Source organism: Ochotona princeps, chromosome 14 (genome assembly GCF_030435755.1).
Source record: "Ochotona princeps isolate mOchPri1 chromosome 14, mOchPri1.hap1, whole genome shotgun sequence".
NCBI lineage: Eukaryota > Metazoa > Chordata > Mammalia > Lagomorpha > Ochotonidae > Ochotona > Ochotona princeps.
Window position 1 is genome coordinate 57,593,701 of NC_080845.1, and position 24,792 is coordinate 57,618,492.

At 40.7% G+C, this 24,792-nt stretch overlaps 1 protein-coding gene across 3 annotated transcripts in view; it reads left to right on the top strand.

Annotated features, from left to right (window-relative positions):
* Positions 1-24,792, top strand: part of GKAP1 (G kinase anchoring protein 1) — a 68,799-nt gene that overhangs the window by 20,777 nt on the left and 23,230 nt on the right. For all 3 annotated transcript variants that reach the window (XM_058672619.1, XM_058672620.1, XM_058672621.1), the window contains 2 exons: positions 17,458-17,535; positions 21,319-21,442. In XM_058672619.1, coding sequence (XP_058528602.1) covers positions 17,458-17,535; positions 21,319-21,442 — 202 coding nt within the window. The remainder of the gene's footprint in view (positions 1-17,457; positions 17,536-21,318; positions 21,443-24,792) is intronic.

A 24,792-nucleotide genomic window follows, 5' to 3' on the forward strand; every position in this document is an offset into this window, starting at 1 on the left:
CACAAGGATGGTCTATTCAAGCTCAGCACATCTGAGCCTGGGTTCTTGGTTGAAAGCAGGCAGCTGACTGATTGACCAGCCAGCAGCAGACCGGGACCAACACGCCTTACTGGGAGTGTGGCCCCGAACAGAACATTCATAGGGTTTTTTTTTTTTTTAAATTTTATTGTATAGTTGTTGACAATCTTTTCATAATTATGGTTAACAAAAAAAGGTTCAGGGGGTATAGGGAAGTGGGTAATACCACTATGTCCATATTGTTTCCATTGTGTATCTGAGGCAAAGGGGGATATTGAGGGAGAAGCCCCACCCGGTTTCCCGCCCACCCCAGGTCCCGGATGTGGGGCATGCTCTGAGATATTTGCTCAAGTGGTTTTAATAGTTCTCCAGTTACGAATCACTGCCAGGTTCGCTCGATGAGGTCGTCCACTGATTGATATGGTCCATCATAAAGTCTCCGTTTGCCCCATATTTCGCTGCCAACATATAGCTGAGATGAATGATTGACCTGTTCTGTCTTCTGTCTTTTCTTGGTTAGAGTTCTGAGTCCAGCAGTTCGATTGGGGAGATCTCCAAAGAAACTTTGAGGTATTCCCTGACTAGTTTCTTGTATGTTCTAGCAAGCACAGGGCCCAGCACAGTCCATCTCCACGATCAGCTGGTGGTTTCAATTGCTGGGTTGTTTCTGTTTTCGGTCCCAAGTTGCACTGGAACCAATGGGTGTTGCAGTCCAGTCTGGTTCTGCCCGGCACATACTCGGCCCTTCAACCAGTGGGAGCTGCAGCCTAGTCGGGGCGACCCACAATAACCCCCAGGCCCGCCCCCTACCCTGGCTTGCCAGTACGTGTAGCAGTAGACCAGTCTGTCCACCATCCCATTTGGCTCTTGTACTTGTCAATGGCTATTAAAGCTTTGTTCCATCTAACCAACTCAACTCTCCAGCCCTCACGGATGTTGTTGAGTGCCTCTCTGTCTAGCCACCCCAGCCCCCGTCCTAGTTTTCATGCCCTCCCGTGGGAGTAGTAACCCAAGAGGGGGGAACCCACTATTTCCCTCCTGGGTCTCTCTCAATCCCAGTTGATGCACTCTTTGGGTGGTTCTGTGGTTTGATTTGACAGATTTATCCCCCAGTGCCAGCTTCTGCCATCTGATGCTGTGGCTAAGCCCTAACAACCCTCACCCACTCTAATTTATGCTTGCACCAGTAGGAACAATCAGCCCAGCCTGGCTTTTCCCTGATCTAGTCCACATGCGGTGCACAGGTGTTGTAGCCCTGCTTAGTCTGGTCTGTCCCCATCCGAGCCCACGCTCTCCAGTGGGAGTAGCTGTCCGGCGAGGGGACCAGCCCCTTAATCCCCCTGCCAGCTCTGCCCCTCCCTTCCTGGATCTCACGTGTGCTGGTTGAGTGCTACAGTGAAATCCAGTACAGGCAACCACACCCTGACATTCCATAATGTGTACTGGTTTTGTCACAACCAAACCTGGCTCAACCCACACTCTGTTCTGGTGATCGGATTTGCCAGTGGGTGACATGAACTGATTTAGCCTGGTCTGCCCCTGACCCATGCTGAATGTGTGCCAGTGGGAAACTTTCCATGGCCTATTCTGGGCTGTTTCCTATCATGCTTCTTGTGCTTACTTGCAGGGACTGTGTCCTGCCAGAGGAGTTGCCCAGGCTCCTCCATCAGAACCCCTCCCAATGCCAGATTTTGCACGTACCAGGGTTCCTTGAGCCAACCCTACTCAGTTCACCTCCTGTCCTAGCAGCAACAGTGGCTTTTCCTGGCTGGCTTTCACCCCATTCTGGTTCTTGCTGTTGGATGTTTCAGCCCAGCCATGGCTCGTCCATACCCACATACAGCTCACACATGGCTCAGTAGGGGGTTGAGACCCAGCCTAGTCAGTCCCACATCTACCCTGGTTTTCCATGACACCAGATGGTGTTGGGGTCTGAACTGGCCTGGTGCATCCAGTCCCAGCCCACACCAGTGCCTCGGGTGACTACAACTGTTTCCTAGATAGAACGCAGCCCCCATTCCAGCACACGCGCCCCTTGGTGGGAACCTCAACCCAGTTAGGGTGTCCCCTTACCTTCCCATTTGGGCCTGTTCCTAGCCGTAAATCACGCACCTGCCCGTGGTTGCTCTGAGGACCATTAGGTGCAAGAGCCTAGCTCGGTATGACCTGTGCTCCATGCTGGTTTCTAGTTTTGCTTGTAGGCTAAGGTTTGCTCAGTCCTGCCCAGTACATTCCGTTCCATTACCAATTTACACATCTTGGAGCTACTATGCCCTGCTTGTGCGACCCCCAGATCTGGACCACGTACGTGTTCACCAGCGAGAGCTATGACTTGCCAGGGGAGTTTCCCAAGTTCCTCCACTTGATCCACTCCCAGACCCAGTTCTCATACATGCCAATGGGTTTTAGGCCAGTGCCCGGTGTACTCTGGCCTTCCATTTGGCCTTGTATGAGCTGGTGAATGTTGCAGCCCGGCCCACCCCACACCCTCTTCAGGATGCACATTTGGGTGCTGCTGCCTTGCCCAGTCCAGTCTGTCGCGGGTCCCTTTACCTGTGATTGATGGCAGGCTCCTTGGTCACACCTAGCTTAGTCCATAACCACCCAAACTTTTAGGTTTACCAGTGGGGCTAAACTTTCTACAGGGTGTGGCCCACACATCCTGCACAGAATCCACCCCAGGATAAGGTTCTAGAGTGCTAGTTGATATTATGGCCCTGCCTAATGTGACCAGTCTCCTGAACCATCATCATGTCAGCGATACAATATCCTGTTAGACAAGCCTGAGCTTATCTTTTGCAGGATAGGTGTTCACAGCTCAGCATTGATAAGTGATTAGAAGTTCTTCAAAGGAAGAATTACTGGCATTGGGGATCTTTAGGATTGACTCAGATCCCAGAAACAGTAGGGTCAGCCTGGAGCTACCAAAGCAGCGATTTGGACAACCAATACCCCAGAGCTCCCCTGCCGGGTGGACAGTAGACACAACCTGGCGCCAAATGGCGCACTGGCCGCCCGGGCCCAGCTCACCATGAGCACATGGCAGCTGGGATCGGGATCCGAGCAAGACGCTCCCTCCTGCAGCCCCCAGCAGTCTCCCGGCTGCTGAAGTTTAAACCCACAGGCCCAAGGTTGCGCCCCACCCCAATCCTGTCCACCGCCTAATGAGGGCGGTGGGGGGGCCCCGGACCCACCCAGTCCCAGAGACTCCCCCCGCTCGGTGTACTCACCCGAAAGAAAGTAGTCCCTGAATCCAGGTGGGCCCGGGCCCAGCTCACCATGAGCACATGGCAGCTGGGATCGGGATCCGAGCAAGACGCTCCCTCCTGCAGCCCCCAGCAGCCTCCCGGCTGCTGAAGTTTAAACCCACAGGCCCAAGGTTGCGCCCCACCCCAATCCTGTCCACCGCCTAATGAGGGCGGTGGGGGGGCCCCGGACCCACCCAGTCCCAGAGACTCTCCCCGCTCGGTGTACTCACCCGAAAGGAAGTAGTCCCTGAATCCAGGTGGGCCCGGGCCCAGCTCACCATGAGCACATGGCAGCTGGGATCGGGATCCGAGCAAGACGCTCTTTCCTGCAGCCCCCCATTCATAGGGTTTTTATAGGGGCAGTCCACAATAGCTTGAAAAGGGGCAATTCACAATAGTTGCAAGGTGAGGGGAGATACCATACATTCCCTACCTATCTTGGCTGGACAGCCCATACCTCCAACAACTAAGGTAAGCACCCACTGAATTACTTGGAGCCACCTGTGAGATAACCAGACTTAGGTGGGCCTTGATTCATTAAAGGTCACATAGGCCGCTAAAGGTCACATAGGCCATTTGGCCTGCAAGCTCACATGGTTTCTTAGTAGCAATGAGCCTTGAGCAAATGGTTGGGATTTTGATACTGAGGTTCTTCAAAGTCTTATTTGGAAAAAGTCGTCAAGGTCATGGGGAATAGATTTTAATGACTGAGAAGTCAGAAATTGATAATGGAAGCCCTTGTAATGGGCAGTGTCCCACTTGGAACCCGTTTCACTGTGAGGAGTAGTCAATTTCTGAAGCAACTACATTTGGAGGAACTAAGCAGTGACTTTACCAGAGAGAAAGGATACAGTATAGTGGGTGTGCTAAAATTCTAGGTATGATAGCTGGGTTAGACAAAAGCTGAATATGGAATTCTTGTCTGTTATGTGGCTGTTTCTTTCAAACATTCAAAAGAGGAACTGTCAGATAGTTTCTACTTCTGGTCTGGTGGATGGCTCAATTAACTGATCCTTCCCTTACAAGCTCCAGGATCCCATATGGGCTCCAGTTTGTATCCCAGCTGCTCCACTTCCCATCCAGCTCGCTGCGCTTGTGGTCTGGGAAAGCAGTGGAGGATGGCTCAAAGCCTTGGGACCCTAATTCCAAGTGGGAGACCCAGAGGAAGCTCCTGGCTTTGGATCAGCTCAATTCCAGCCATTGGATCCACTTGGGGAACCAGTAGATGGAAGACCTCTCTCTGTCTCCTCCTTTCTGTAAATCTGCCTTTCCAATAAAAATAAATAAATATTTAACAGTTTCTATTCCTAAATCACCATATTTGTAATGCAAATTTGGATCAGCTAAACCTCTCATTTTATATGATAATTCTAGTTAAACAACTACCAGATGGATAGTAAGGAAACATCTGTTACACTTATAATGAACAAACTGTATTGTAGCTGATCTCAGATATTAGCTAATTTCAGATCAACTGAGGAAAAGTTTTTGCCACGTGAAAGAGAAGCAACATTCTACTTAATTTTCAGAGTGAAACCATACTTTGAATACAGTTAACTGCAGGGAACAGAAGTTAATTTTAGATAGCACTTTCTGCTTTAATAAAAAGCAAGGGGCTGAAACATTTTTGTGAAAGTAAAGGGGCAGTATTGTTATATAACAAGGTGAGATACCATTATGGACTGAAATGAAACAGTGGTTGAGAAACAGGAGTTGAAAGGGAAATGGAAGAATTGTTTAAATTAATAAATGCATGACAGATAAAAACTTCATTAGAAAGACCAAGAAACAAGAGTACACTGTGAAAAAAATTAATTAATTGTATGAAGGAAAAGTTGAGATTCTGCTGACAACACTGCCATGATAGATTAGAGAAACAGAGACATGTGTTAAAGATGATGGTCATAAAAATTTTCCTGAGCTTAAGACTGGACTATAAACTTAGAAGAGCTGAAGTCAACTTTAAGTCTCTTAAAAAGTTTTTAAGAACAAGAAATAAGGCAATAATACTGTGTGTACGCAGAAGAAAATAGATTGCTCATAAACAATGAAAAATCAGGTTGGCCACTTTAAATCCAAGACTGACTGACAGGAGCAATACCGTTAGCTAAGAAGTCATTTATTTGAGTTAAATACTTTCTGAGATATACAGGACTGAGAAAACTTTCTACCATTATCCTTTCTGTAAACATTTTTTAGATAGCCAATTAAAAGTTAAATAAATCCAACTTACCGGTGATGCATCCCATATTGGAGTACCTGTGTTTTGCTTAACTCCAGCTTCCTGGCATTGTAGACTCAGGGAAGCAGAGGTGATGACTCAAGTACTTGTTTTCCCAGCTCACCCACATGGAAGACGTAAGTTGAGTTCCTAGTTTCCAGCCACTGCTGTTGAAGGTGTTAGGGAAGTGTGTCAGGGAAGTGTGTCAGCAGATGGGAACTCTATTGTTTTTTTTTTTTTTAAGATTTATTTATTTTATTACAAAGTCAGATACACAGAGGAGGAGAGACAGAGAGGAAGATCTTCTGTCCAATGATTCACTCCCCAAGTGAGCCGCAACGGCTGGTGCTGCGCCGATCCGATGCCGGGAACCAGGAACCTCTTCCGGGTCTCCCACACGGGTGCAGGGTCCCAATGCATTGGGCCGTCCTCGACTGCTTTCCCAGGCCACAAGCAGGGAGCTGGATGGGAAGTGGAGCTGCTGGGATTAGAACTGGCGCCCCACATGGGATCCCGGGGCGTTCAAGGCAAGGACTTTAGCCGCTGGGCCATGCCCCCGGGCCCCAACTCTATTTGTTTTGCTCTCTTTCTTCCTCTCAGAAAATTTTGGGGGGAGATGGGTAAATCAAAATAAGGATCATACCAGTTGGAAAAACAGTGGTGAACACTGAAGCTAGTTCAAGGAAAGATTAACTGTATTGGTTGTAAATGCCTTCATTAAAGCTAGTATAAGTTGTTTGAAGAATTTATCTGAAATAAAATCTGTTTATGAATATATCGTAGAGGAAGAAGAGTCAGTACATATTTAAAATTTTGTATATTGGTAACAATATATAGTTCAGAGTGTGATTTTTAAAATTCAAAAAGACTGATAATGACACTTTCATTCTGTGAGATACAAAAACTGCTTGAAAAAAAATAATATAGACATGGTCTGTATAGCAGAAGACACAAAGCAAAGGAAGTAGCAGAAAAGACTGAAATAAGGTTAAAAAAAGATAATAGACACTTTGTCCTATTGATAATTATAAATAGTTGATTTACCCATTAAAAAGCATAAACTAATGGAGATAAACTGTCTGAAACATAGTTTGATCTTAGTTCTGATCTTTACCTAGACATTAAAAGTGTTATATATATATGTGTGTGTATGTGTATATATATTTAGATTATATATGTATAGAGAAAAGGAAAAGATAGGCTCTAGCTGTTTGAGCTGCTGTCTGTTTCATGAGATATGCTGCCAGATGTGCTGAACACCATAGGGAATTTGATTGCATTATAAAGGTCTTTAAAGAAAAGCTTCTTAATCTTGTTTTTCATTTCATAAACTTACATATTTCCCAGAACAGCTCATTGTGGAAAAGTGGTTTTGCATTCTATGTCCACTTTGCCCAGATATATATGTCAAATGAGATACACATGTCTCATGCTTGAAATGGGTTAGGTTTATGTGATAGGTGGTATATTAATAGGTGAATTACATTAAAATTAAGCTGTTTTAAAACATATAGCGAGTAAAAAAAAAAAACATATAGCGAGTATGGCTTTGATTTGATTGTATTCTTAACTTTCAGTATTTCTTTTTAATACTGTGTCAAGATCAAATGATGTGTTCAACAACAGTTATTGTCCGTGAATAAATCTCAGGTATAAAATCATTTATTCATGATTCATTGATGTTGTTTATTCTAGTGTATCTTGTTTAAAATATTATATCCTCATTCAAAAATAATTAACAATAAACACATCAAGTTTCATTGTGTATATCTTACTATATTGACTCAGATTCCACATCATGGGTTTTATCCATCTCTAACATGAACTAAATGTCTATTAGCATGTGCACAAGTAATTGCTGTAACATCAGGGAAAAAAACAAATTGATGACTCCATAAAGCAAAATTGTGAATATTCACTGTCTTAATTTTCTATTTAGAATTTCCATTTTCAGCTGCTTGTATGACATCACTCTTGCTTAAAACATACAGATAATCTGTATTATATGTGTTTATGTTATCTATTCTGTTTACCATATTAGTCATTAATTTTTATTTTTGTAAGTTGTATTATATACATTTCTCTTTTCAGTAGTACTTTTAATCTTTCAGTGAATTGTTTACCCATTTTTGTACGTTGGAGATACATTAAAGAATATAATGGAGGCCAGTGTTATAGCTGGTAAAGCCACCACCTGTGAAGCCAACATCCAGTGAAGGTGCTAGCGCGTGTCCTGGCTGCTCCATTTCCTTTTTTTTTTTTTTTTTTAAAGATTTATTCTTAAGATGATATGATGTTATGTATAACATGTTATGTTATGTATGTTATATGTTGTGTATAAACTAAAATCGAAATGTCAATGAGATGGTCACAGAAGGTGGCTAAGAACTCGCATTTACTTTTAACATATTGGTTACTCATTACTATGTCAATTAATTCCATAATGATGTAAATTTTTGCTGATGGTATGTTGGAGCTTTCAATTGACTGGGATGATACTCTGCTGGCTCTGTCTTCAGACCAGAGAGGGTATACCTAAGAAGCCGTTGAACTTGACTGGACAATAAGATGCTGGACTCTAGGTTTGGTGTATGCTTGCAATGGGGGAATCTCAACTGAACTGTGGTTATGCAACAAGGTGGAGGAATCCACCATGGTGGGAGGGTTTGGGGAGGGGAGGGGAGAATCCCAGTATCTAAGAAACTGTGTCACATAATACAATGTAATTAATGAATTAAAAAAAAGAATAAAATTAAAAAAAAGTAAAGATTAAAGATAACTCAAAAAAAATAATTGGGAACAGCTTATTTTATTTTTTAGAGATACACTTCTAGTACTTGAAAGTCAGAGTTACAGAGAGGGAAAGGCAGAGGGAGAGAGAGAGGTTTCATCCACTGGTTCATTCTACAAAGCTGGGGATGGGACAGTCTAAAGCCGTGGGTCCAGGAGCTTCTGCCAAGTCTCCTTCACTTGGATCATCTTCTACTGTTTTCCAGGCACATTAGCAGGACACTGAATAGGAAGTAAAATATCTGGGATATGACCTGGCACTCACATGGGATGCCAGTTTCCCAGGTGGCAGCTAAACATGCTGTATCACTATGCCAAATCCAAAATACTCTGTTTTAAATACTATGCATTGTGTGCTTTCCCTTTTGCATTTGTAAAGCAAATACTTGATTTTTTCACTCTTTGTACATGTAAACCACACTTTGCTATTTTTTCATCTTAAAAGATAAAATGCAGTGGTATGATGTGGATGGAGATAAATTTTCTCACTCTTACAGATGGTGGGAGAATTTTTCTATTTTATTTTCTTTGTTTCATTTTTGTAGGATATGAGAAACTTATGATAGATCATATGGTTTCATTGAGATATAACTTTTATACCCTAAAACAATTTATCATTTACAATGTCATAATTCAGCACAGGTATTTTGGTGCACTAAAACACTGCTTAGGCTGCCCACACCCCATGCGCACGTGGGGCTGAATCGAAGCCCTGATCCTACTTCCAGTTGTTTGATAGTGCAAGCAGATGACCCAAGCACCCAGTCCCTGTTACCCCAGTGGGAGACCCTATGGAGCTCTGGGCTCGTGGCTTTGGTCTAGCCCAGTCCTGACTATAGCAGACATCTGGGAACTGAACTGACAAACTAATATTGACAGATGGAAGACTCTCTTTCTCTCTCTCTTTTTCTCATTTTCTGCCTTTCAGATAGAGTGAAAAGAAGTAAATAATTTTTAAAAGAAATGTATGTATTAAAGGCCTCCCTTTTCCCACTTCTGTGTAATTGTTCAAGGGATACACTTGTTCACTTGTTTTTCAGGATAAAAATCAAAACATGTACCATGTCCCAGAAGGCCTTGCATGCTACAGTTCCTGTCTCTATGAATCTATGTCTAGACAGCACTAACACAGTGCTTGACTTACAATCTCTATGCAATAAATACATGGGATGAATAAAAAATGAATATCCTCAGAAAGACTTACTTTGAAAGTTGGGCTACAGTTATATAACATGCAGGAAAAATAAGCCTTAGCACCCCAGAAAGATTTTCTGTTGTAAAGAGGAAATGACTTTTCTGGTATTTTTCCTCACAAAATCACCTACCTTCCGCTGATGAGGGCAGCACAGCGACTTTGATCAGACCTCTGCCTAATTCTTGGCCTTCTCCGATGAAGCAGTTGGTGAAATTTGCTTCAAATGCTGCTGTTTCTTTGTGTTCTAATACGTGAAAATCTTACTACACTTTCTTGTTTAGATTTTGATTTGTGGAAAAGTACATGACTGAGCCTTAGAGAAAACTAGGAAATGGAAAATGAAAACTACAAAATTATAGAAAGAAGTGTATTTCTGGAAGTAAATGTGGAATTGATTTTGATATTTTATTGAAAATTAAAAGTGAAATTTAGCTTTAAATTGCACTCCTTGTGATAAGTAGTTTTTGTTGAACTTGCAGAATGATCTAAAAAGGGAGATTGTTATATAATGGTTTTTAATAACATGTAGAAGTACTGCTGAAAGTTTCTGCAAATTAGAATTCAAAGACATACTTATTTTGGTGTGAAAAAACCTTAATTCATGCATAGGCATTTAATAATAAACATTCCTAGTAGACTAAAATTAAGAACAGATTAAAAATAAAAAAAGAACAGGAAAAAAGATTTATTCAGTTTATTACAAAGTCAGATATACAGAGAGGAGGAGAGACAGAGAGGAAGATCTTCTCTCCGATGATTCACTCCCCAAGTGAACCGCAACGGCCAGTGCGCGCCGATCCGATGCCGGGAACCTGGAACCTCTTCTGGGTCTCCCACGCGGGTGCAGGTCCCAATGCATTGGGCCATCCTCGACTGCCTTCCCAGGCCACAAGCAGGGAGCTGGATGGGAAGTGGAGCAGCCGGGATTAGAACCGGCGCCCATATGGGATCCCAGGGCTTTCAAGGCGAGGACTTTAGCTACTAGGCCACGCCGCCGGGCCTGAGCATTATGATTTTAAATGTTGTCCATGTTCTAAACAAAACTACTGCTCATCCTAATTACTATGTTCAGTTCATCTGTGTTAATGTATTTTATAGTCATTCTCTAAATGCGTCTACACTTATTAAGTCTGCATTTTTGTTGTACTTTTTAAGTACAACAAAAGAGGTTCCTGGTTCCCGGCATCGGATCAGCGCGTACCGGCCCGTTGCGGCTCACTTGGGGAGTGAAACATTGGATGGAAGATCTTCCTCTCTGTCTCTCCTCCTCACTGTATATCTGGCTTTCCAATAATAATAATAAAATCTTTAAAAAAAAAATCAGTGCTCAGGAACACAGTTATAACATTTCTGAGGAAGTAATTCTAACTTCTGAATTAGTGAAAGATTATAGTATACTTTGAAAATTATTGGAGGACTAGCCCTATTGCTATTATGGCTAATCAGTTGGCTATAAGTAAGATGTCTTCAGAATAATGCTCTGTGTTATTTTCTAACAGTATTCCCAAAGTACCTGTGAGAAATAAAGAGCAATTTCATCTGGAACTTCGTTTGGATTTAAATGGGTGAAATTGTTGTACTGAGATTAAATCATTTTTTCTACTTTGGTTGCAAAATATCTACTGTCCTTCAGGGTTGTGTTACTGGCTCTTCATGCTCCCTAACTATTCATAAACCCTTGAGGTTTGCTTCAATAGAAAAAAAAAGTCAGGGGTTGGTATTGTGATGTAGAGGGTAAGCCACTGCCTGTGACTCCGGCATCTCTTATACTTACCAGTTGGAGACCCAACTGCCCCACTTGCATTCAGCTCCTTGCTAATGTGCCTTGGAAAGCAGTGGAAGATGAGCCAAATGCTGGGCTCCTGCACTGATGTGAGAGGCCTGGAAGAAACTCCACGCTCCTGGCCTTGGTGTGGTGCAACCCTAGCTAGCTGTTGCTGCCGTTTGAGGAGTCAGCCACTGGATAGAAGATCTGTCACTCTCTGTGTGTCTCCATCTCTCTCTCTGTGTAACTCTGCTTTTCAAATGAATAAGCAGCTCTTTTAAAATGTGTATTTACTACTAGATGGAGAGTAGGGGGCAATGAAGGAAGCCAAGGACTCTATCTTGGGCACTTGTATGTATCTAATTCAATTCCGTAGGCCTTTTATCTTACTTGAAGATCATTTATTTGAAAGGCAGAGTTGGAGAAGGAGGGACAGAATGAGATCTTCAGCAGGTTCACTCCCAAGATGGCTGCAACAGCTGGGTCTGTGCCAGGCTGAAGAGGAGCCAGGAGCTTCTGGGTCACACAGGCAGTGGGCAGGAGCCTGAGCACTTGGGACATCTTCCTCTGATTCCTCAGGCCATCAATACAGAGTTGGATTGGAAGTAGAGCAGCCAGACTTGAACAGGCACCTCTGTGGAAAAAAAGGATAATTTGCTTTACAATTTTTTAACTTTTTGGTGATGGAAGAACAGCATGCATTCTCTTAAAACTGTATATAGAATCTTGAATTATGATCTTTTTTTCTTGACCAGTAGAATTGGGCATGATACTCTCTTGCTGTAGCTCAATCAGTGCTTACACTTGATCACAAATTTAAGCACCACTGCTGTACAGTGTCCTGTGTGGCATTGCTTGGAAATTTTGTATCCACTGTACTGTCTTCTATATCATACATTCTTTTACAGTACAGTCTTCAATTTCACGAGATATTCAGTACTTTGTATTAGATTATTTGCCCAACTCTTAAGTACATTTGAAGATGGTTAGACTAAGCTATATTCAGTAGATTAGCAGTATTTTCAGTGGATTAGGTATATTGACTTTTTGGCTTGCATATTTTTTTATTTACAGTGGCTTATTGGAACATTAAAAATAAGATTTTATTTTGTTTACATTTTATTGCTTAGGGCCTGTTTCGTAGTTAGACGCTTGTATTTCTGGACAACTATATTTATAACAGTTTTTTAAAAGGAAGGAAGGCTTCCTTCCACTTAGCTTCCTTCATTGCTTCCTACTCTCCATAAAGTAATAAAATATGTTTTTTAAAGATGTATTTATTTTTTTGGGGCCCAACATGAGAGCATAGTGGTTAAACTCCTCGCCTAGCATGCGCTGGGATCCCATGTGGGGCGCCAGTTCTAATCCCAGCGGCCCTGCTTCCCATCCAGTTCCCTTCTTGTGGCCTGGGAAAACAGCCGAGGACGGCCCAAAGCCTTGGGACCCTGCACCTGCATGGGAGACCCAGAAGAGCTCCTGGCTCCTGGTTTCAGATTGACTCAGCTCCAACCTTTGCAGCCGCTTGGGGAGTGAACCATCGGACAGAAGATCTTCCTCTCTGTCTCTCCTCCTCTCTGTATATCTGCCTTTCCAATAAAAATAAACAAATCTTAAAAAAATAAATAAAAAGAGGAGAGACAGAATGCAGGGTCCCAAAGCTTTGGGCCGTCCTCAACTGCTTTCCCAGGCCACAAGCAGGGAGCTGGATGGGAAGCGGGGCTGCTGGGATTAGAACCGGTGCCCATATGGGATCCCAGCGATGGAAGATCTTCCTCCCTGTATATCTGACTTTCCAATAAAAATTTTAAAAATCTTTAAAAAAAAAAACCCTCAAACTGATTTACACGTGTCATATAACTTGCTCAGAGTCACTCTAGTGTGAGCAGGATAGAAATTTTTTTTAAGATTGATTTATTTTTCTTACAAAGACATACAGAGAGGAGGAGAGACAAAGGTCTTCCCTCCGATGATTCACTCCCCAGGTGAGCGCAATGGCTGGTGCTGAGCCAATCCAAAGTCAGGAGTCAGGAGCAGCTTCCAGGTCTCCCACACGGGTGCAGGGTCCCAAAGCTTTGGGCCGTCCTTGACTGCTTTCCCAGGCCACAAGCAGGGAGCTGGATGGGAAGTGGAGCTGCTGGGATTAGAACCGGCGCCCATATGGGATCCTGGGGTGTTCAAGGCAAGGACTTTAGCCGCTAGGCCACGCTGCCAGGCGCAAGGATAGAAATTTTAATTAGCTACCTATGTGGTCTCCCAAAGCTTGCTGTTTTTTTTTTTTTTTTCTCCTGTTTAAGATTCGTTTTTTATCAAGGTGACTTTCCTTTTTCTATAATGGATCCTTAGGGGTGAGATGGAGCTGCTGTCCACTGGGCTTAGGGATTCCCCTTCACCCCTCAGCAGCAGCAGCAGCAGTAACTGGAAATGGGCAGGCTGAAGCCAGGGACTCAGTGCAAGGCTTCTGCGTACAGGACATGAATCCAGTCACTTGCACTATCCTCTCTTAGGGTCTGCATTAGGGAGCCAGAACCACACGTCGGACCTAGGCACCCTGAATTGTTGTGTTGGTGTGTTTGTTAGGCTAAATCACCTGTTTTTTGGCTCTATGCTTAATCACATATCTTTGTTCATATGGCTTCTACCTCTTATTGTTTATTTTGTTCTTTTTTCTACTTTTAAAAATTTATGTATCCTTTTAAAAAAAATTACTTTCTTTTTAAAAATATTTCTACTTGAAAGTCAGAAAGAAAGAGCTTCCTTCCACTGATTGATTCCTCAGATACCTGCAATAGCTAAGCCTGAGCAGGAAAAATTAAAACTGTGAAACTCCATCTGGATCTCCCGCCATTCATCATCTGTTGCCATGCTGCATTAGCAGGGAGCTGGATTAGAACCGGAGGAGCTGGGACTCAACAGGGGGTGAACATACCAAGCAGGGGCCTAGCCTCTGTGCCCCAATGCCTGTCCAGACGATCCTTTAAGTTCCAACTTCATGTGTTTCTGTATGTTTCTCTAAATACCATTTGTTGTCTCTTTTTCTTGAACTTTTTTTTTTTTAAAGATTTATTCATTTTATTACAGCCAGATATACACAGAGGAGGAGAGACAGAGAGGAAGATCTTCCATCCGATGTTTCACTCCCCAAGTGAGCCGCAACGGGCCAATGCGCGCCGATCCAAAGCAGGGAACCAGGAACCTCTTCCGGGTCTCCCACGCGGGTGCAGGGTCCCAATGCATTGGGCCGTCCTCAACTGCTTTCCCAGGCCACAAGCAGGGAGCTGGATGGGAAGTGGAGCTGCCGGGATTAGAACCGGCGCCCATATGGGATCCCAGGGCTTTCAAGGCGAGGACTTTAGCCGCTAGGCCACGCCGCCAGGCCCTTTCTTGAACTTTTGTAGCTCTTTTAATGTCTTGCTCTATTTCCATACTTTATATATGCTAGACTTTTTTTTTTCCTTAAAATTTATTTATTTGAGAAAATTAGGAGTGACAAGGAGTGTTCTTCCATTTGCTGTTTCACTCCCCAAGTGACCACAACAGCTGTGACTGGGCCAGGCCAAAACCAGGAGTTTCGTCCGTTTTCCCCTGCTGTTTCCAGGCTGTTGGCAAGGAGTTGGGTGGGAAATGGAGCAGCCAGGGCACGAGCTAGCACGCATATGACAGGATGGCAGTGCTGACAGTGGCTTTGCTGCAACAGTGGCCCCCTGTGTTAATCTTACACTTCCAGTTTCCATAAAAATTCTTTGGGAGCAGAAACCAAATTGCTGCTGCTTATTTAAACAGCTAGTGGTAGGACAGAGCACAAGAAAGAGCCTCAGTACTTAATATGATTGTTCATTAAGTGGCACTCTGAAAGATTTCTTCTGGTTTTTAGAGATTTTTTTTTTCCTACTGGAACTTCCTTGAAGCTAGGTTGTGTTAATAATTAAAAAGTAAATTTAAGAATTCAGAATCAAATTCTGAGGAGAGCCTTGTTTTTCATTTAAAAGTTCCATTTCATTCTGCTTTTCACAAACCATTACAATCAGCTACTTTAATAGTTGAATTCCATGAGTTAGCATGAAAAATAATAAAGGCATCATGGAAGACTTCAACTTTCTCATTTAAATTTAGTCACTGATTTTTAGAATCTTAGTCAAAATATTTGTATGTGACATTAAATATCAGCAACAATATGAATTTAAAATGTAGCTAATTGAACCACTTGCATTCAAAATAAACAAGTAATTTTGTTAGTTCTTAGGATAACTGCTGTATTTACAGTGAAATATTTTATATTTAGTTTGCTTTGAGTTTAGTTGGAACTGATACAAACTTTCTTTGTATAACACTAATATAAGTAATTCCTCTTATTAAAAAAAATTTGTTTTCTACTGGAAAGTCATATTTACAGAGAAAAGGAGAGACAGACAAATTTTTCATCCGCTGGTTCACTCCCCAAGTGGCCGCAGTGGCTGGAGCTGAGCCAATCCAAAACCAGGATCCCGGAGCTTCTTTTGGGTCTCCCATGCAGGCTCATGGTCCCAGGGCTTTGGGCCATCCTCTACAGCTTTCCCAGGCCACAAGAAGGGAGCTGGATGGAAAGTGGAGCTGCTGGGGGTGTGAACCAGTGCCCCATATGGGATCCCAGCACATGCAGGGTGAGCGTTTAACTACTAGGCTATCTCGCTGGGCCCCAAGAATCTAATTCTTTTCCTGTGGATCATAACTATTGGTTTTGAACATTAATTTATTCATATAGTGGTACTGTTAGAGTACCCATTTATTCATACAGTTAATTTACATAATAAATCCAAAGTTACTGTATTACTTTTTTCTACTCATTACTAATTTGGATTGAACTTGCTTTTTATTTCTTTTTAGTCATGCCATAGAAAAAGCATGTACAGTGTATTTAGGGCTTAATCATGTTTGCTGTATATGTTGTTTACCATTTTAATTCTAGTTTTATTTCCTGGAGTTAGAATTGTATAAGCCTAATCTTTTTTTGCTCTTGTTTTTAATGCCAAGATATGATAACATACTTTCAAAAGGATGTCCCTGGTTACAAATGAAAGGTTTAATTCAAGTTGTGGTTTTCAAGGTGTCCCTCTGAACAGATCACTCCCTTCTGCAGTCAATTTCTCTTCTATTTTAGATTTATTTTTTTATTAATCGTTAAGTAACAGAAACAATTCTAATTAGGCAAAAAAATAATGTATTGGACGGATACTGAGTCATTCACAGGTTTAAACTAAAACTTAGGGCCCAGCACAATGGCCTAGTGGCTAAATCCTTGCCTTCAGGGGCCAGGATACCATACAGGCAGCAGTTCATATCCCGGCTGGTCCACTTCCCTTCCAGCTCCATGCTTATGTCCTGGGAAAGCAGCAGAGTATGGCCCAAAGCCTTGGGACCCTTGGGAGATTCGGAGGAGGCACCTGGTTCCTGGCTTCAGATTTGCTCAGCTGCAGCAGTTGCAGTCACTTGGGAGTGAACCAATGGATGCAAGATCCTTCTCTCAATCTCTTCTCTCTGTAATTATGACTTTCTAATAAAACAAATACATCTGTAATCAAAGCAAGCAACAAAAAAAACTAAAAACTTAACAGGCCTTGGGAAAGGCAGAAGCTAAGGAATACCTGTAGAGTTTTTCTGAGACATGACCCAGTATTTGTTGCTTGTGGTCTCATCAAATGATCAGATTCCACTTGATTTATCCTTGTTCTCAAAATCTGATTACTGTGAGAACAAAGCGGAGATGGACCACTTCCCTGCATCTGTTGGTGATGACAGCAGCTTGTGTGTTCAAATGGAAATAGTGGGTAGTGTGCAGTGGCATGCACTAGGCTGTACTACTGCAGGAAAAAACAAAAGGAATAAAGGATAATGTTTCAAAAGAATAGAGGAAGGATTCTAAACAGACAAAAACAAGAAAACTCCACTGTTTTATGTTTTTGTTAGCCACTAAACAGACATAAAATATAGGATGTTTATTCCTGTTATGTTACAATTCAACATAATGTACAACTGCAGACACACTTATTCCGAAGAGAAGACAGTCCAAAGTCCTGTCTCAGGAGTTCTGTCAGGCAAGTGGAAAAAACAGTTTTTATGGAGAGTAATTTTATTTGAGGGTGCTGAAAGCAAGATTCTAAAGTTAAATTGGATGGTGAAACAAGAATAGTTCTTTTGCTACATAGTATAGTGCTGACATCTATTTATTGTAAAACTTGTTTTTTAGATAACATCTGAAATGTTTGAAGCAGATCTTGAGAAGGCACTGTTGCTAAGTAAACTGGAATATGAGGAGCACAAAAAGGTATTTGCATTTTTATTGATATATTTTAGAAGAGGTCAAAGGTTGGGGTTTATCCTAAAAGTTCATTGTTGCAACTAAACATTTTTGTGATGGAATTCCTTCTCAAATTTTTGAGAGGTGAAACTTAGGGATAAGCCTGGTCTGATCATTTGGGGTGTTTGGTTAATGAGTTCCTCCACCCAAATTGAGGGGAAGAGAGGGAATGAAATTCTTAACAGGTGATTTATTGAATTTAGAATTAATGTACATATATGACTACTGTCGTACAGAGGCACCCATTAAGAGACTCTCTACCAGAAATTGACTACTACTAAAATAACTGAGAAACTATTTGTGATATTTTAGTCTTGTAAGCTCAGCGTTTGTCACTCAGCAGCCTTTATCAGTTGTGTGTTGAAATGCAGAATGCAATGGCTGTGACTGTAGGAAGATTTAGCTAACAATTGGTATTGGTTTCTACTTTCTATATTTAAACTGTATAGGTGTCAGTTATTTTTATCATTAAAGATTTATTCAGTGGTTAATCTTAAATGGACCCTGGTTAAGTTGAGTTTTTTGGGTTTATTTTGTTTTCTGGTTTTTTTTTTTTTTAATGGCTGTGTCAGTGTGTTTTATCACTTTAATCCAAGATGAAGATGATTTTGTTATTTTAACTCAAAAGAATGAAAATTTCCAGGAAAGTAGACTTTGTTCACTGTATGTGTTAGTTTGGTTTTCCATATCCCTTATTCCTATTACCCTAAATAACACAGAATATATTGCTTATTGCTATATGTCTATTTAGACACAAATCAAGCAATTAGAAAAATAGATACAAATAGATGTACTGTAGTTCAGTCTTTTAGATGGATTTTTTTATTGTTCTTACTGCAGATATCTTCTTGTATTGCTCAATTAGGGGATACAATTTTATGAAATACTGATTTGTTGTTAGATACATGTTTAGATTCTAAAGTTTTAAGAAAATCACCTATATCCTTGAAGGATGAGCAGAATAAATGTTAATAAAATATTATAGTTCAGGCCATTTTTCTTGGCACAACTATTAACCTAAGGAGTTTTGTAATAACTACATTTGGGGATATTATTTTTTGTTCTCACTCATCGGCCAAATATTTGTTAAGTAGCCAAAATTTACTAAGCAAACAATCCAAAACTAAAACGTCCTAACCCCTGAGTTTAGTGGAGAGAGATATACATGTAATTATAATGTATAATATGGAGATATATGTTCTCAATGCAGTGGGAATTCAGAAAAATAGAAGACTTTTTATTACCTTTGAAGAAGGAAATAAATTTTAAGGAAGGATTTTTTTAAAAGGTTTATTTATTTTTATTGGAAAGATTTACAGAGAGATGTACTGATTTACAGAGAGAAGGAGAGACAGATAGATCTTCTGTCCACTGGTTCACTCCCTAAGTGGCCACAGTGGCCAGAGCTGAGCCAACACAAAGCCAGGAGCCTGGAGCTTCTTCTGGGTCTCCCTCACAGGTGCAGGGTTCCAAGCCTTTGAGCTGTCCTCCACTGCTTTGCCAGGACACAAGCAGAGAGCTGAATGGGAAGTGGAGCAGCTGGGATACGATCTGGTACCCACATGGGATCCCAGACACATGCAAAGCGAGAGCTTTACTCACTAGGCTATCGCACCAGGCCTTTTTAAGAAAGGATTCTTAAAATTTAAGTTTTTAAATTTCACAAGATATGCAAGGAAATTAGGCAATCTCATGGAAGAAGTGATAAGAACATATAATGTGTATATGCGCAAGAATATAGTATATTTGAAAAATTGTCATATAGAGATCTAGACTTGCTGTAGACGTAGATAGAAGGATAGGATGTAAAGAACCTTATTACCAAGTTAATGAGATTGGATTTTATACCTTTTCTAGAGGAAAGCTATTGTGTATTTTTACTTTTAGGTTGATTTCAGGTTTTCATTTTAGAAACTCATGCTGTAAGACCTCTGTGTGTCTCCTCCCTCTGTGAAATCTGCTTTTCAAATAAAAATACTTTAAAAAAAGAAACTCATGTTGTAGCAATGTAGAAGATGGATTGAGGAACTAAAAGGTGTTGTGATGTCCATGCAAAAGAAGGTAGGGGAAGTGAAAGAGGTTTTGTATATGGAAAATTTAACAGATAAAGCAATGTTAGGATGATAGAGTCTACACCAACTAGTGAGTAATCTGGATATAAAATATGTAGCAGAGTAGGCAAGGGTACATTGAGGTTTCTGTGCTAGACAGCTTTATAGGTGCTACTGGCATAGCAAGGAATCTAGAATAGGATCAAGTGAGGAAGCAGAGTCTAGGTGGAAGATGTGAGACATGTATTGTGGAGATGCTTATTAGACATACCAGACGAGTGGTCTGTTCATGTGGAAATGATTAATGTAGAGGCAGAACTTTAAACTTTGACTGAAGAGCAGTATGTACAAAATATGCTCAGAACAGGCTAAGAGTCGATTGTAATGAACAGCAACTGCGTTATTTGTGTGAGAGACAGAGACGCACACACACACACATACACAAACAAACAGAAAGAGTTCCCATCTGCTTGTTCACTGCCCAAATGCCTCACTGGCAAGGGCTGGACCAGGTTTAGAGCCAAAAGCGCAGAATGGACTCCAGGTCCCCCACCTGGGAGGCAGGAACTCTTTTAAAATATACATATATGTATACATATATATATGTATAAAATATATATATATATATATATGTATTTGAAAGGAAGGTTAGAAGGAGAGACAGAGATCACCCATATGCTGGCTTACCCCTCAGATGGCCACCTTGGTCAGAGCTGGGCTGGTCCAGAGCTAGGAGCCAGCAGCTTTCTCCAAGTTCTCCCACTTGGGTGCAGAATTCAAACTATCTGGGGCTTTCCCAGTCCATTACCAGAAATCTGGATCAGAAGTGGAGTAGCTGAGACCCAAACTAGCGTGCATATATGATGCCAACACCACAGCCTACTGTGCCACTGCAGTGTCTGAGCAACTAAGCACTTGGTGCCACCACTGCTACCTCTTAGGGTCTGAATTAGCAGGAAGTTGCAGTTAGGAACAGATCTGGGAATCAAACTCGGTTACTCCATTGTGAGATACAAACTTCTTATGAGGGGAAGTTCGAGTAGTCAGAAGCATATGGAACAAACCAAGAGGTACTCAAAAGAGAGTATCTGTTAGATTTGACAGTTAAGAGGAGATTGATCTTAATTTTAGTATCAGAGAACAGTAAGAAGTAAGATTTCAGTAGGTGAGAAGAAATTGTTGCTTACTGTTCTTAGATTTTGTCCTTAAAGGAAGGAAAAAGAAGGTGGCAATGAAGGATAGGATTATAAACTGAGTTAAAATGTTTTGTTTTATTTGACTTTCTAAGATACAAGAAATTGAGTATATAAACAAACGGGTATCCTCTTACAAAACTTGGCTAGCCTGCTTTAATTTTTTATCTGTCTTAATTCATGGGGTCAGCATTGTGGTATTGTGAGTTAAACCACTCTCAGTGGCACTGGCATTACATATACGTGCAAATTTAAGATCTGGCTACTCCACTTTCAATCCAGATCACTGCTAATACACCTGGAAAAGTATCTGTGGATAGCTTAAGTGCTTGGCCCCTGCACCCATGTCTGACACCTGGAAGAAGCTATGGGCCACTGTGGCCATATGGGGAGTAACACAACAGATGGGAGATTCTCTGTCACTTTGCTTTCAAATAAGTAAAAAATAAAACTTGAAGAAACAGTACCTCTCTGAACCTACTTATTCTTTGTCTTTTTTTTTCTAGGAGTATGAAAACTCTGAAAATGTTTCAACTCAGTCAAAAGTTATGAATAAAAAAGACAGAAAAAGGAATCAGCAGGGAAAAGATAAACCTCTCACAGTATCACTGAAAGATTTTCAATCTGAAGGTAATATATATGATATGTATTATGCTGAAATAACTATTTTAAGTCATTTTATATTTAAGCTGTAAGTACCATTCTGATTTTAAAAAGTAAGTGAAATTGTTATTGTAGCATTTAGAAAACTTAAAAATGTGAACCTCTCTCTTAGTCCATTTTTGTATTGTTTTAGCAGAGTATCTAAGACAATATAATTTATAATGAACAGAATGACTCAAATTTCTGGATACTGGACAGCCTGATAATTGATGAAGGCCTTCTTGCTATTTCTGCACATGTCTGAAGGCAAGGGGACCAGAGAGTCAGAGGGACCACTTCCCCTTAATTCAGACCCCAGTCCCACTCTTAGCAAGGTGGTGCCCTCCTGGCTCAAGCATCTCTTATAGGTCCCTCCTCTTACTGCTGGAACAGTGGCAGTTAAATTTCAGTGTGAGATTGATAGAGAACAAGTAGTCAAACCAGAACACTGTTCAGAAATTAAAACCATTTAATTTCTGATCATTTAAAATCAGCCATTAAAAGCATATACAACTTCAGTAAGCATTCTTGATTTCTTAGTTTGTCCCTTTTCTAAGAGTTAAAATAAATAAAAATTCACAGTAGTAGCTTTGAATGATTTTGAAATATATTATGCATAAAGTCATTGGGCTTATGGTATACCAAAAATAGCATCTTCTGATTTCATAGTTATTATTCAACCTCCCCAGATTATCTTGAATTGTATCTTAAAAGATTAAAATACAAGTTTTAGAATGAGTTACTGCTAGAAAATTACTTATAATAATAATTGTATTTTTATTAGAGGAATTAGAAATTATTATATAGTCTTTTAAATTCTTAAAGACATACCACAAAGAATATACTATTTAATTTGAGAAATGGTAAAAACTTAACCTGTGTTATACACTCTGGTATCCTCTATTCAGATGTGGCAATTTGAATATAAATTTGAATGAAAAATTTAGACTTTAGCCACATTTTTAATGCTCAGTAGCCACCATGAGACTTGCTTCACCATGAGACCTGAATAGTGCTGTGTCTGTATCAGAATAATTGCTGCCATTTGAACAGCTGTTTGTTCATTGACTGGGAGATTTATTTGAATCATATGGATTTAGCCTTAATTCATTATATTTTGTTCTATATGGCTAAATAAAAGGCCAATAATAATAATAATATAAACATTTAAATTTATTTTCAGAAAGAAGCCTTTCTGTGAAATTAGGAATGTATTTAGAAGATTGTATTCCGTTGCATATCAAGTTGTTCCTATGGTTTGCCTCTGATTAAGCTGCTTTACTTTGGAGTTAAAAGAAAATTCATATTAAGATTTTTCTAAGTCAGGCACAGAAAGACAAATGCCTAATGTTCTCATTTATATGTGGAAGCTAAAAGTTGATCTCAAAAAGTTGAGAATGGAATAGTGGTTACCAGAATCAGAGAAGGATGTGGGGAAGGGAGGGACGGAAAAGAATGCTCAGTGGACATGGAATGCCCATGAAACTTTGGTAGTATAAGTAAGACTGACAACATTTAACTAAATATTTCAAAACTAACTAATGAAAAGGATTTTGAATGCTCCCAACACAAAGAAATGATAAATGAAGTGATGGTACCCATTACACCAATCTGATCATTATAAATTTTATATATGAATTAAGATGTCACACTGTGCTAACATAAATAAATGCAGTTTCAAGTAAAAATAAAAACATAAGTAAATGAATAAAATGAAATCCCAAGCTTAGTAAGACTTCATATAAGAAAATGTTAACATAAGAAAAAGCAAGGCAGAAGCATGGGAAGAATGCTTTTTAATCTACTAATTTGTTTTCCATATGTTTATTTCTAAAGTAGAATGTGGCTGTATTACTACACTGACAAACATATCACTATGACAGTTTGAGGGAAGCTGCATGCTGCTGGCAAGTCATGATGTACAATTGGGAGTCTTCTTGGGTCCTGGCATCAAATTGTATGCTAAGTAGACCTGGAAGAATGATTGTGTAACCTGACAGAACCTTATAGTTTTATCCAAACCTCTTGATTTGGGCGTTTACTGTGTTTATGAACTCTATTCTAGTAAATATATCCTTGAGAGAATTAGAACAGCTCTTAAATTTCACATGTAAGAAAACTCTCCAGTTATTTTTAATTCTTAAGTAAAACTTACATTGCCACCATTGTGGCATGGCAGGTGCAGCCACGACCTTTGACTCCATAATCCCATATGGGTGCTATGTCCTGTCCCAGCTGTTTCACTTCCAGTCTATCTCCCTGCTTACGTACATGGGAGAAGCAGTGGAAGATGGCGGGAGTGATTGGGCTGTGTCACCCTGTGGGAGACCTGGGTGAAGCTCTTCATTCCTGGCTTTGGCTCAGCCCAGCCCAAGCCGTTTCAGCCATCTAGTGAATGAGCCACAGCTAGAAGATCTGTCTGTGTGTGTCTCTCCCTCCCTGTCTGTAACTCTGACTTTGAAATAAATAAGTATGAAATTTTAAAAATTGGAAAATTTCTGTTATACACAAGAAACATTTGTTAAGTGTTAGACATCCTGACCACCTCAAGAATATTTGGTCTGTTCCTTCTGTACTTCAGATTCAGCCGTGGGTTTGTCTAGATCCCCCAGTGTGATCCTGCCCTTATTTTGCTATCAATAATTCCTTTCTGGAAAGGCTGTTTCTCTGAAGTTAATGATTTGTTGCATCCAGATATATTTTGGAGTTATCATTTGTGTTTATTACATAAGCATACATCAATTTTTAGGAGATTTTACATAGTATCATCAAATTACAGATACATGTTTTTGAAAGAAATGTTAATAGTTTTAAAAGGCATAAGTTATTCTACTTACGTGTTTGTTTATTAAGATCTATTAGATTGGCAGTGTGGCACTGTGAGTAAAGCCGCTACCTGTGGTGCTGACATCCTGTGAGTGCCGATTCACGACCCAGATGCTCTCTCTCCAGTCCATCCGCCTGCTAATGCGCTTGGGAAAGCAGACGGCCCACGTGCTTGGGACTCTGCACCCACATGGGAGACCACGAGCTTTGTCCTCGCTTTGTCCTGGCCCGGCCCCTGCTGTTGCAGCCTTTTGGGGAGTGAACCAGCAGATAGAAGGTCTTTCTCTGCTTCTTTTTCTCACTGTGTAACACTGACTTTCAGACAGATTTGATATCTAGCTACATAAATAACTATATATATTTTTATGTAGATATATATATTTTACATAAAAGGTGATAAGAAAAAGAGAGAGAATGGCCTCAGTAGCTGAGGTTGGGCAAGGCCAAAGCCAAGATTCTGGAATGTTTCTTCATAGACTGCCATGTGGATGATGGGAGCTCAACTACTTGAA